The 13,791-nt window shown below is 34.9% G+C and overlaps 1 protein-coding gene across 4 annotated transcripts in view; it reads left to right on the top strand.

Moving 5' to 3' along the window:
• The window catches only part of GOLGA3 (golgin A3), a 113,601-nt gene that overhangs the window by 31,578 nt on the left and 68,232 nt on the right, over positions 1-13,791 (top strand). For all 4 annotated transcript variants that reach the window (XM_033954751.1, XM_033954752.1, XM_033954754.1 and 1 more), the window contains exons 4-6: positions 987-1,099; positions 12,345-13,045; positions 13,613-13,724. In XM_033954751.1, coding sequence (XP_033810642.1) covers positions 987-1,099; positions 12,345-13,045; positions 13,613-13,724 — 926 coding nt within the window. The remainder of the gene's footprint in view (positions 1-986; positions 1,100-12,344; positions 13,046-13,612; positions 13,725-13,791) is intronic.

Raw genomic sequence — 13,791 nt, 5'->3', positions numbered from 1 at the left:
AGCGGATCAGAAAGCGCCCAGGTCAAGTGATACTGGTAGCTGCAGATTGGCCGAGGCAGCCTTGGTATGCAGACTTGGTACATCTGCAGAGAAACGAGGATCTCAGGTTTCCTTGTTATCTGAATCTTCTCTCACAGGATCCCATCAGCCTGGAGGATCTGGAATGCTCTGATATGTCCTGATGGTCAAGACTACCAGTCCTGTTGCACAAGAAGGAATGATTAGGTTCTTACCTTGCTAATCTTCTTTTTTGTAAACAGGAATGGTAGTCTTGACACCCGTCCTGTCTGATATATACTAGTCTGCTTTCTGTTTTAGACATGCCTGTTTAATCAGATGTCTTGTTTCTATCACCTGCCCAATAGGATCAGGAATGAAGAAGAATTCACTCATAAGAGCTACAGAACTATTGGTGCAGATGGCACACAGGTAGGTGGTTTCTTTTATTGCCACCTTGTTTGTTTCATTTAGTTGTGGTTAATGAACATTGTTCTTGAATGTTTGCATTTAGAGCAGGACAAACTTATGTAGTTTTGGGGAGTTTCCCCAGACCCCTCTCTTATGTTTGCACTCTAGGACTCGCTAGAAGCTTTGTAACTGACTGAGGGGGTGAAGCTCAACCCAGAGAGATGGGAGGTGGACTAATAGGGGGTTTAACCTGATGGTCAATATTACCATTCCTATTTACAAGATAAAAAGACTAGCAAGGTAAGAATCTAATCTTTCCTTATCTGGAATGGGCCACAGCCTTCCATTTTACATTGAGCATGTCTGACCTTGTTAATCCCTTACTGACCCCCCCACCACCACCAGGTTATATTTCTGCCCCCTCCCCCAGGCAGAATCTTCCTGTCATACTGCTTTTTCCATTCTGACAGTTTAGCTGCTTGCTTAGAACAAGAGGCTTGGCAGCTACTAACAAATTCTTTTTCACTTTCCTGTGTTTTATAGAGTAGTTTTCAGCAGATTTTTTTTTTCTGCTGCAGGTTCAGGGGATTCTTCTCTTCCTCTGGAGCGAGAGGAACAGATCCGACTCCAGGCGAGGCGCCGTCTGGAAGAACAGCTCAAGCAGTATAGAGTAAAACGCCACCAGGAGAGGGTGAGTCCTAGGAGCCTGTATGAGAGGTTTGGTTAAAGTTCCTGAGTCATAAAAACTAACCTGAAGGGTCCAGGATTTTCAATGCTTGAAAGAGTGGTTGTGTTATTGACACAACCCACGATGCTGCCTCAGATCAACAGAAGGCTTGTTTTGTACAATAGAGTTTTCAAACTAAATTAGAACAAGATGTATTTAAATGTTTGAATATGATTCTTTGATCCTTGACTTATTGAATAATGCCACACTCCAAGTTTCCAAGTTTATTTAAAATTTGTCATACCGCCTAATCAGACAAAATAAAATACATATATTGTAGTTAAAATTAATAGATATGGATGGCACAGACTCTGTGTCTCAATAATAATAGATTGTGAAATCAATGCACACAAGCTTCACAAATGTATTTCCCTACAACAGGGGTAGGGAACTCTGGTCCTCGAGAGCCGTATTCCAGTCGGGTTTTCAGGATTTCCCCAATGAATATGCATTGAAAGCAGTGCATGCAAATAGATCTCATGCATATTCATTGGGGAAATCCTGAAAACCCAACTGGAATACAGCTCTCAAGGACCGGAGTTCCCTACCCTTGCCCTACAACATTGTTTTTTTATTATTATATGTGATGTGCCTCAGATTCATAACTGATATGCCACAGACTGGCAAGGGATACCACGGGACCATGATAGACACTTCATAGTCCCTGAACCACCTAAATACCTTTGTTATCAAAGAACATAATCCACAATTACTTAAGAATAGCTTTACTAGGTCAGACCGATGGTGCTGCTAACCGTTCCAACCCATGTGTTAAACGATTTTTGTATTGTAACCTGTCCAGGGCTCCACCCCTGACTCGAGTTTTGCTAGTCCTTGCTTCGTCAGGAGGGGATGCCCACTGAAACCAATCATAAATACAGAAAATACTTAGTAGAGAACCAATGCAAATACTGCTATTACCCAGCACTACACTTCTACATATAAGCCCAAACAACTAGAAGGGCTTGGGTCTCAGAAACGGAGCCTACGCGCAGCAGTGACACTCACAAACTGGAAGAAATCAGCGTAGTACAATTGCTCCAACTCCAATCATTGACCCCCATACATATTTTTTTAAAGCATTTTCAGAAAGCACTTAAAACAGCTAACCCACAATCGGGTCGCAAAAAGGAAGTGTAAGCTAGACACTAAGAAAAACAGCAACCAAATTACTTAGCTTTTTAGTGGTTGACTTTGCTGATTTTGCTGATTTAACTTTATAAAGGAGTGCAGTCGCTAGTGTAAATTTGCCGACGCGGCCAGCGTTTCGCGGAATCATTAATCAAAAGTATCCGCTGCGTCAGGGCCACCAGGACATTCAAGAAGTCAAAGCTTCATCTCTTAGTGGGAGCTCTCCTCCTGGAACTCCTCTCCTGGATAATCTGTACTTCCCAAGGCTTGTATCAGCCTCTTGCTAGGGAAGCTCTCTCTCTCCCTCCCAGGGACCTCCCAGGGCAGTCCATCTCAGTATTCAAAAAATATCTCTTGCCAGGTTGATTGGACACACTGATACTATCAGAATAAGAATATGTTTACAATATACACCGTGCACAGACGGTGTATGATCGCTCTACGGAAAAACAGAATACATTCATTTCATCTAGGTTTTAATATCTCCCCCAAATTTTGCCCTCCACAGTAAGTGGACTTTGGTATCTTATCAAATTGAGGATGGATCCTCAAGACTGGCCAAAATGTTACCACCAAATCACAAACTTTTTGTGCTTGTGCAGAGTAAGGTAATATGCATACAAGCGGCTGCTCATCTCTTTGAACAGAAGGGGCCAAGCAACCATTCATGCTGACAGTGTGTTGCCCTCTTCGAATGCTGGAATTCTGTCCTGAGTGCCTTAGGATGGTAACTTTGATAATGCAATAATGTGTTCCTATCAGATGGTTTACAAAACATAGATTACCTTCCCTCTTACATATCTCAATGTCCAAGGAGGAAATCTTAGTATATTAATAATAATAACAACTTTATTTTGTATACCGCCATACCCAGAGAGTTCTAGGCAGTTCACAGCAATTAATTAAGATTACAGACAATGAAAAACATTGGAGTTAGCATATTTTGGAGTGTACAGGTCATTGGAATTGACAGGAATATACAAGAATGTACAATAGGAAGGTAAAAATTTATTTACAAAAAAAACCGATCGTTGAAGTTAAATTGGTTTGGTGGGTACAGTAAGAGGGGAAGGTGGAGGTTCACGTGGATTGAGGGGAGTTGAAGAGGTGAGAGGGTGTGTTAGGGGTTCTGTTCGTGGAATAAATGAGTTTTGAGTTTTTTTCCTGAAGTCAAGGTAGGAGGGGGCGTCAAGTACAATTTGGGCAAGCCATGAGTTTAGTTTGGCTGCCTGGAAGGAGAAGGTTTTGCCTGATATGATAGTTTTTCTCCTAGTTAGTTGATATAGTTATGAATAATAATGGGACATACAAAGGCTGGCTAATAGAGCAAAGTCAAATGAGTAAATGCTAGGGGCACCAGTTGTTTTGTTTTTTTTGTTTATTCAGCTTGGCATTCTCATTCTGGTTGGGATCTAGCGCCATGAACTTTATTCACAACTAGTGTGGAATGTTATTCCCTGTTTTAAATCCTCTCCCAACTTACGTGTAGTTCAGTTATGGCAGTGACAGTATAACACTTCTATTAGCAATATTATTCCATATACAAGTTATTCTCGGGTACAGGTCCTTCAGAAGTGAGTTGCCCACTTCTTCGCTATGGGAACTTGATTCACCTTATAGTCATCATCAGTCCTTTTAGTTATCCATTTTTTTAATCCTTATTTTAACTTATAAATGTCGGGGCGTGGCTTGGAAGCGCATGAGGAAGGTTGGCTAATAAGTGAGCTCCAAGAAAAAGACCTTGAAAGTCTGCAAAAAGTCTAAAAAAAACTTTAAAAATAAGGAAAAAAAAAAAGCTTGGATTAATAAAAAAGACAAGATAAAAGAATGGCAACAGGAAAACAGAACAAAAACGACTTTGCGGTGGCTGGTAGCAGCAAAAGATCAAAACCGGAACAGGAGACAGGTTCAAAAATGACAGATATAGAAGTAGTAAAAGAACTAAAGGAAATAAAAGAAATGCTATCAGTATTAACGAAAAAAGTTACGAATATATCAGAGGATGTTTCAGCGCTAAACAAAAAAATGGATCTCCTGGAATTAAAGTCAAATAATCTAGAAGAAAGAATGATGTTTGTAGAAGAAGAAGCAAGTTACAGTCGAACAGATAGAAAAAAAATAGAAATACTTACTAAAGAGATTGAAGATTATTCTAATCGAGAAAGAAGAAGTAATGTCCATTTGATTGGATTACCAGAAGGAGCAGAAAAGGGAAATCCGGTACTCTTTATTGAAAATCTGTTACCCAAACTACTTCCTATAAAAACAAAATATCCCATAGAGGTAGAAAGAGCACATAGAGTGCCTATGAAGAGAGGAGAAAATCAACACGGACCAAGACCATTTATATTCAAACTATTGCGCCACCAACAGGTCTTAGAAATACTTCAACTAGCAAAGCAAAATAAAGGTCTTAAATATCAAGATGCTTATATCCACTTTGTTCCTGATTTTGCTAAAAACACAGCTATAAAAAGGAAAAAGTTGTTGGAATTGAGGCCAAAACTAAGAGAATTAGGTGCAAAGTTTGGATTAATGTATCCTGCAAACATGAAGGTTACCATCGGAAATAAAACTTTTACATTTGATGATGCTGAGAAACTAGAGAAATTTATTCAAACTCAAGAAATACCTATGTTATCCTAATTTTGAATAATATGTCTTTAATTTATTAATATAAATTTGGGGAAATATTATACTATATATATCATCATATATTAATTATATCGAGAAAAATAACTTTAAAGAATTTACTATATTTCAAAATGCAACGATTTAGAATGTTTTTATTTAGCTTCAAATATATTCTTTTCAACGTCTCTCTTACAATAGAATTAGAATGTAACAGACATTCTAAAAAAAAAAAAAATTTCAAAGGCTTAATGCAATTATATGTTTGTAAGTTTAACAGGAAATAATTATAATATAAAATATGAAAAAAAAAGTTAACATAAATTTAAATGAATGTAATATAGAAAGGATAATATAACTAAAAGCCTGCTTTGAAATTGATTACAGACAGAATATATTGGTGGGAACATCAGAGATTAAAAAAAAAATAATAATAAAAAATTGAGGGGAATGGTTTTTCGGGTGAAGTTTTTCTTTTCCTGTGGTGAGACTGCTGCGGGGTCGCACACCGGACGCATATATATGCTTGTTTAAATTGTGTTTCCTCTTCTCTCTTTAAAATGACTTAAAAAATCTAAAAACTTACAATCCCGAAGGTCTATGCGTAAGGAACGCAGGAAATGGATTTTTTTCATACCGGAAACACAACATGAACATATAATATAAAATATAAGAAGAAAAAAGAAGAAGAAGAAATCAGAAAATGGATTACAATAACTTTGGAAGATCGTAAAGAACTATTCAATATAATCTCCTTAAGAAAAGAAGAAGAAAGAAGACAAGGAAAAAGAAGAAAATAAAAATGAGAAGAGAGAGAGAAAGAATCAGATAAGTGGAGAAGCGATGTATGTGCCTGGTGTGTGATTTTAGCGGTGTTCTCTCATGGGGGGGAGATTCTTTACTTGTGAAACTATTGTTCCTATATCATTATGTTCCCATATTAATGATATTACTATAATAAAATATAAGATGAGAGGAAAAAGTTTTTTGAGATAGAATGAAAAATACTATATTTATTTAATTATTAATGAATTGATGGTAATAAATATAGACTTTTAAAATATCCTAAGAAATGTATATGTAACTGATTGAATTCACAGATATATAATATATGAATTATTTATATTTTAATTTTATTTAAATATTTAATGACTTAAACTGTATTTGGAAAGCTAAAGGGTCTTCTTGGAGTGTGTTATGGCTGACCTTGATATGCGTGTTACCAAGTATACACTATTTTTGCTAAATGGGGAGGGAAGGGAGGGGGGTGGGAAAAGGGAGATGAAATTAATTAAAGAAAATCTTAAAATTAAGGGTTTAATAATAACTAGAAGAATAAATATTAAACATGTGTGGATATCTGATCAAAAATATATTTATAAAATTTTAATTAAAATATTACTTTTTAATTTAAATGGCTCTTAAAATTTATTCTCTTAACGTCAATGGTCTTAACCATCCAATCAAACGAAAGAAAGTACTAAATTTTCTTCATAAGCAAAAAGCTGATATTTATTTCATACAAGAGACACACCTGTCAGGTATTGAATCTAATAAACTAAAAGAGGGTTGGTTGTCCAAATGTTTTTATGCACCTGCTGTTGGAAAAAAAGCAGGAGTAGCTATTCTCATAAATAAAAAATGTATAGCAGATTTTAAGTTAATAAAATTTGATCCATTAGGAAGATGGGTACATATTAAAATGAATCTGAGGAATACAACCCTGGATTTATTCAATTTATATGCTCCTAATTCAAATCAAATGGAGTTTTTCAAAAATATTCAACAGATATTACTACCACTGGCTGCTTCTAATTTAGTAGTAGCTGGAGATTTCAATGCTGTAATGGATCCTATTTTGGATAAAAAACCAAGTAAAATAATGAAATCATTAGGATTAGATAATTTGATACAAACTTGTGATTTAGTAGATATATGGCGTATCCTTCATTTTAATGATCAAGAATATTCTTTTTGTTCTCAGGTCCATAAATCCTTTTCAAGAATTGATTATATATTTGTTTCTAATAACATAGCACAAAAAGTGATGAAAGCAATTATTGATCCTATTATTATATCAGATCATGCTGGTGTGTGGATTGATCTACAAAATGATATATCTGTTTATTCTAAACCAATTTGGAGATTTAACAATGCTTTACTTGCAGACATAAAATTTATAGAAAATATTAAAGAAAAAATGCATGAATTCTTTCAATTTAATGATTTGGATAACATAAACATTGAAATTTTATGGGACGCTTATAAAGCAACAATGAGAGGAAATATCATATCATATTCTGCATATATGGAAAAACAACTTAAAAAACAATTTATACAATTGGAACAAGAAATTAAATTATTAGAACAAAAATTAATTACTAAATGGGAACATGATACATTGCAGAAATTATTAAAAACAAAAGTTAAATATAATGAGATTTCTTCTCAATTTGTAAGGAAAGATATGTTCTGTCGGCAAGTACAGTATTATGGAAATTCAAATAAAAATGGAAGATTATTAGCAAATTTTATTAAAGCAAAAAAAAGAAAATCTAAGATTATTGCAATTAAGGATAAACAGGGCAATACACACACTAGTAATGAAGATATTATAAAACAATTTCTTGATTTTTATAAGGATTTATACACTTCTGATACTTATGAAAATAAAGAACAAGATGGTATAGAATTTTTAAAGGCATTTATTGGACCAAATATTCCGGATCATATAAAAGGAAGTTTAGAAGAACATATATCTTTAAAAGAAGTAGAATCAGCATTGAAAGCTCTTAGAGTTGGATCCGCTCCAGGTGGAGATGGATATACTGTTGAATTTTACAAAACATTTCAAAATATTTTATTACCTTATCTATTAAATTTATATCAATATCAAATAAATAATGGAAATATAACAGGAAATATGGCTGATTCTGTTATAATTGTCTTACCAAAACCAAACAGGGATCCGACATTGATAACAAATTATAGGCCTATATCTTTGATGAATGTAGATGCTAAATTAATTGCTAAAGTGCTAGCTATAAGATTAGCAAAAGCTCTTCCTTTTATTATTGATATACACCAAACTGGATTTGTTGCTAAAAGACACTCTTCACATAACACTAGATTAGCATTTCATTCTCTAAATTTAGCAAAAAATTTGAATGATCCAGCTTTTCTAATATCATTAGATGCAGAAAAAGCATTTGATAGAGTAGAATGGAAGTTTATGTATCAAACTCTAGAATGGTTTGGTATAGGACCTGGTTTTATTAAAATGATTCAAACATTATATAGCTCCCCTGGAGCAAGATTAAATATAAACAATAATTTATCTGATAAATTTAACTTGCTAAGGGGAGTTAGACAGGGTTGTCCTTTATCTCCCTTACTATTTGATATCGTTCTAGAACCCTTATTAATTGCAATAAATCAAACTAAGGGAATAAAGGGAATCACATTTTCTAATTGGGAATTTAAATTATCTGCATATGCAGATGATATATTATTATATTTAAGAGAACCAGAAGACACCATTCCACATCTACTTAATTTAATAGAAAAGTTTGGAAAGTTTTCTGGATATAAAATCAATTGGGAAAAATCTGAAGTTCTTCCAATTAATATCCATTGCACCAAAGGACTATTTGATTCATATTCATTTAAATGGAAAGAGGAAGGACTAAAATATTTAGGTATTCTTATAAAAAATACAATTGATGACACAGTAAAAGAGAATGAAAAACTTTTATTAAAAAAAATAACAGAAATGTGCGAGCAATGGAATCCTTTACATCTTTCTTGGTGGGGAAGAGTCCAAACAGTTAAAATGATGATTTTACCTGTGGTTTGTTATTAAATGAGTATGATTCCAATATTTTTTCAGGGGTCATTTTATAAAAAATTAAACAATATTCTAACAAAATTTGTTTAGTTTGGGAAAAGACCAAGAATCGCTTTAGCATCATTACAAAAAACAATTAAGGAAGGAGGGGTAAATTTTCCAAATTTCTATAGGTACCATCAAGCCTATATTTTAAGACAGGGAATGTATTGGATCCTCCCAGATCTCATGGAAAATGTACCCGACTGGTTATATTTAGAATGGCGCCTCATGTTTCCTTTACATCCAGAACATTTTATCAGTATAACAATGCCTAGGAGATATAAGGACAACAGAATTCTAATAGATACATGGAAAACACTAAGATTTATAAGCAATTTAACACCAGATCCTTTGACTAAATCTTTAAATCAATCTATTTGGGTAAACTCCAGGATCAAAATTGGTGGATTTAAAATAGTATGGAAACAATGGATAAAAGCAGGTATACGAACTTTAAAAGATGTAATAGTAAATGGATCACTGCTTAGTTTTTCACAATTGCAACAAAAATTTGGATTAGATAAAACACAATATTTTAAATGGATGCAATTGAAGCAGTATATGTAGATTTTATACGTATTGTTAGATATAGTTATTAGCAGGGGCTCATTCAAACTGCATCCAACAGAAGCATTGACGTCACTTAGAACATATAGAAAATCAAAACAATGATAATAATAACAATGACACGGAGAAAAATAAACCTCAATTGTGAGAGGTTGGGACTACACAAGTGCCCAGCCCTCAACACATCATCACAGGTTTATAAAAAAACTCCGTATACAATTATATAAATAAGATTTTCATTCATTCATAGTCACTTTTTTTCAAACACTTTTTTTATAAATATATATATAGAGCAACTGTAAGTATGTCAAAAATTCATGATAAGAACCCCAAGCTTAACTAAATTAGTAATGAAGGCCACAGCTCAATTTCATTTGTGCAAGAGTTTTCAGAGGCACAGAATGCAAAAAAAACCGCAATTAAGGGAGAAATACACTCATCTGAAAAGATGAAAATTCCAGAGAGACTTTCAGCTCCTAATCCCGACAGAAAAGACTTTCTGTTTCGCCTAAACCGGCTACTTCAGGGGATATATGCCATCTTCGGGTGTCTCCTTATTTCTTGCAATCTGTTGAACATAAAGCTGGCTCTTCTCAAAATGGAGTTTTGAGAAGAGCCAGCTTTATGTTCAACAGATTGCAAGAAATAAGGAGACACCCGAAGATGGCATATATCCCCTGAAGTAGCCGGTTTAGGCGAAACAGAAAGTCTTTTCTGTCGGGATTAGGAGCTGAAAGTCTCTCTGGAATTTTCATCTTTTCAGATGAGTGTATTTCTCCCTTAATTGCGGTTTTTTTTGCATTCTGTGCCTCTGAAAACTCTTGCACAAATGAAATTGAGCTGTGGCCTTCATTACTAATTTAGTTAAGCTTGGGGTTCTTATCATGAATTTTTGACATACTTACAGTTGCTCTATATATATATTTATAAAAAAAGTGTTTGAAAAAAAGTGACTATGAATGAATGAAAATCTTATTTATATAATTGTATACGGAGTTTTTTTATAAACCTGTGATGATGTGTTGAGGGCTGGGCACTTGTGTAGTCCCAACCTCTCACAATTGAGGTTTATTTTTCTCCGTGTCATTGTTATTATTATCATTGTTTTGATTTTCTATATGTTCTAAGTGACGTCAATGCTTCTGTTGGATGCAGTTTGAATGAGCCCCTGCTAATAACTATATCTAACAATACGTATAAAATCTACATATACTGACTATTACGATTGTATTCCAGAAAAATTGCTAGTTGCAATTGAAGCAGGCCATTCAGGAAGGGTTCCCAGAATGGAAGAATCTTAACACTCAATATAGTTTACCAATCCTTTGTTTTCAAGCGGATTTTCTAGGACACCAAGCCGCAAAATGGTATAAGAAAATAAACGAATTTTTAAACAAAAAAAAAGAGATCAGGACTTAGGGATATTTGGAGTATTGAGATAGGACAGATAATTTCTCCATCTCAATGGCAAAAATTTTGGTCCTGGAGAATACATACTACAAGATCAGCATCTATGAGTCAAACATGGTTGTTTTTATTACATAGAGTTTTATGGACCCCTACGAGATTACAAAAATTAGATAGTAGTAGATCTAATAGATGCTGGCATTGTAAGATAGAAGTGGGGACATTAGACCATTTACTATTCTTTTGTCCCTGCATTAATTCCTTTTGGAAATTAATTTGGCCCCAAATTAATAATTTATTAGAAAATCATGTTGGACTATCATATGATACAATATTATTTGGAACAGCAATGAGAACACAAAGTCCGATTTCTGCTGATAATAATAAACTTTTATTAATTTTAACAGGGGTAGCCATACAACAAATTACTCAGAACTGGAAGGATTACACTAAATTGAATTACACTTTTTGGTGGAATTCAATTTGTCATATATATAAAATGGAAAAAGTATTGGCATTACAACAAGTTTATATTAACAAATTTAATAAAATATGGAGACCATTGACAATTTATTCCACTGATCAGATATAATAACACATGTATAGAACATATAGAAGGGGTAGGGAGGGAAAACTATTGTAATATTAATATGATATAAATTCTGAAAAAGGGTTTATTTAATTCACATTGTAAGAAAATTTAATGATAATTTCAAGTGTTTTTTTGTATAATTGAATGTATTACATGTATTTCACTTGATGTAAGAATTTAAAAAAAAGAATAAAAAATATTTATACAAAAAAAAAAAAATAAACTTATAAATGTCAATAAAAATTCTCAATAATTTTCATAAAGCATTAGATTACTTAACTTCAACAAAGCTTAAGTAAGAGGAGAGCTGAATATTACTCAAACCTGAGAATAACTAACTTGTATATGGAATAATATTGCTAACAGCAGTGATGTAAGCAACTGTATGATGGTTGTCACCCCTGTCACTTTGAACTATTTTGAGTTTGCCTGTTTTTTGTTTTGTTTTTTTAAATCTTTATTCATTTTTACATCTTACATCAAGTGTATCAATAAATTAACAATTGAAATTAGATACCTCACTTGAATTTCTATCATATTTAACAATAATATATAAAATTTAACCCCTTCCCTCCCAGTTTGCCTGTTTATACTTCAGTGACAGACTTCAGCTAGATATCCCATACATTTGTATTCAGCCACCAGATGTTACCCTCAAGCATTGACCATAAAACCTCCCCCCCTCCAAGAATTGTAAACTGTACCTCAGCAGCAACCCCAGGTAACTTAGGGAAGAAATTGAAGACCATCTACATGTCAGTTCACAGCACTTAGCACATGAGCAGAAGGCAAAAGGTGTACCAACCACCTGAGAAGGCACTGCCAAATTTAGCCTCTAGAGGAGTCTTCTCTTTGTTTAACTCTACCCTTCTAGTGATACTGGAGTTGTCTGCTGCTCTTGGGGTAAAAGTAGTTATAGTTAATGGAATCTGGTATTTTGTATATAGGATTATATTAACTTTTTTGTAAGTTGATTTCTCCTTTCTTTTCAGTCCAGTCAGTCTACACCCAAGATTCGTCCGACAAGTACCTTAGACCCAGAGCTTATGTTAAATCCAGAAATACTGCCTAGAGCTAGTACAATCGCCATGACAAAGGAGTACTCTTTCCTGCGGACAAGTGTCCCTCGGGGCCCTAAATTGGGCAGTCTGGGACTTCCCGTGTCCTCCAAAGGAAAGAAAAGCTCCAAGTCTTCAAAGTCCAGCAAGATCCGGTCCCTCGCAGATTATAGAACAGAGGATTTGGAACCTGGAAATAGCAATAGGAATTTCCTGGGATCTCCTATAGGATCATTGAAACCCAACCAAGGCAGTTTCACATCTGTGGTTTCAGAGATCAGCTTTAGTTCAGAAATGGATGACCGACTGGAGAGCTCATCCCTTACAGGGGACAACAGTTCAGAAATTGATGGAAGTGAAGCAGGAGCAAGGCAAGATGGGAATGAGAGTGACAGCTCCACCTATAGTAGTGCATCTACTGGGATCGGTGTCTACTATGGCACTGGGTCAGCTTCAGGCATCAAACAGGGAGGTTCATACACTGTGAATGGACAGGAAATTACTCAAGAAGCTATGGGACAATTTCCTTCCATCAGTGAGGTGCTGCAGGCTGCAGCTGCTGAGTGTCACAGCCAGGATCACGAGCAGGAAACTAATGGGGAGGTGATGAGCCGAAGAGGCAGCATTTCTAGCAGGTAAGGAAAGAGGCTTTCTGCCACAGAAGGGAATGGGGTTGATTGGGCAGAAGGCAGACAGTCATGCTGTTGAGCTGGAATGATGGGATTGCATCATTTTAAGGGGCTCAGTCTAGCAAACATGATGCCAGGCATAAAGTAAGTTTCCTTAAAGATGCCAGGAGTCAAGGAAGCCCTTGAGATGGAGTCTTGGGTTGAGAGGAAAGGAGAGTGGGAGGGGAGAGAATATGGTTTTCATGTAGTGTGAGGGTTATAAGAAAGCATACACCTCAAGACTTATATTGAAGGCTTTAAAGGGCATGGGGAAGGAAGGGTTTAAGAGGATAAATAGGAAATGTAAGTGGCGATAGTTTCATTTGATAGTTATTGATTAGAATAATTGTAAAGTATGAATAGCTGTAAGTTGTATAGAATCAGAAATCACTATTAAGTTAGATGTAAGGAAGTTTGAAAACACTGAAGAAGTGTGAACAGAGAAACAGGATCTAGCCTCAAGAACATTATCTTATTTATTGGAATGATGAAGGAGATGTTTGCCAAAGTTAACTATTCATTTCTGTTTTCCAGTGTGTCAATGGAAAGCTCGATCGCAGGAACTCAGGATGAACTCCTGCAGGTCTTAAAGGAGAAGATGAGACTTGAGGGACAGCTGGAGACATTGTCATTAGAAGCCAGTCAGGTATAGCATGACATTCTTGCTTTAATAAGAGGTAGAATGCCTTTTCACTCTGTTAACCATCAGTCAT

The sequence above is a fragment of the Geotrypetes seraphini genome, chromosome 8, assembly GCF_902459505.1.
Source record: "Geotrypetes seraphini chromosome 8, aGeoSer1.1, whole genome shotgun sequence".
NCBI classification, from domain to species: domain Eukaryota; kingdom Metazoa; phylum Chordata; class Amphibia; order Gymnophiona; family Dermophiidae; genus Geotrypetes; species Geotrypetes seraphini.
Note: the sequence above shows the minus strand (reverse complement) of the source record. Positions and strands in the feature narration are given on the sequence as shown.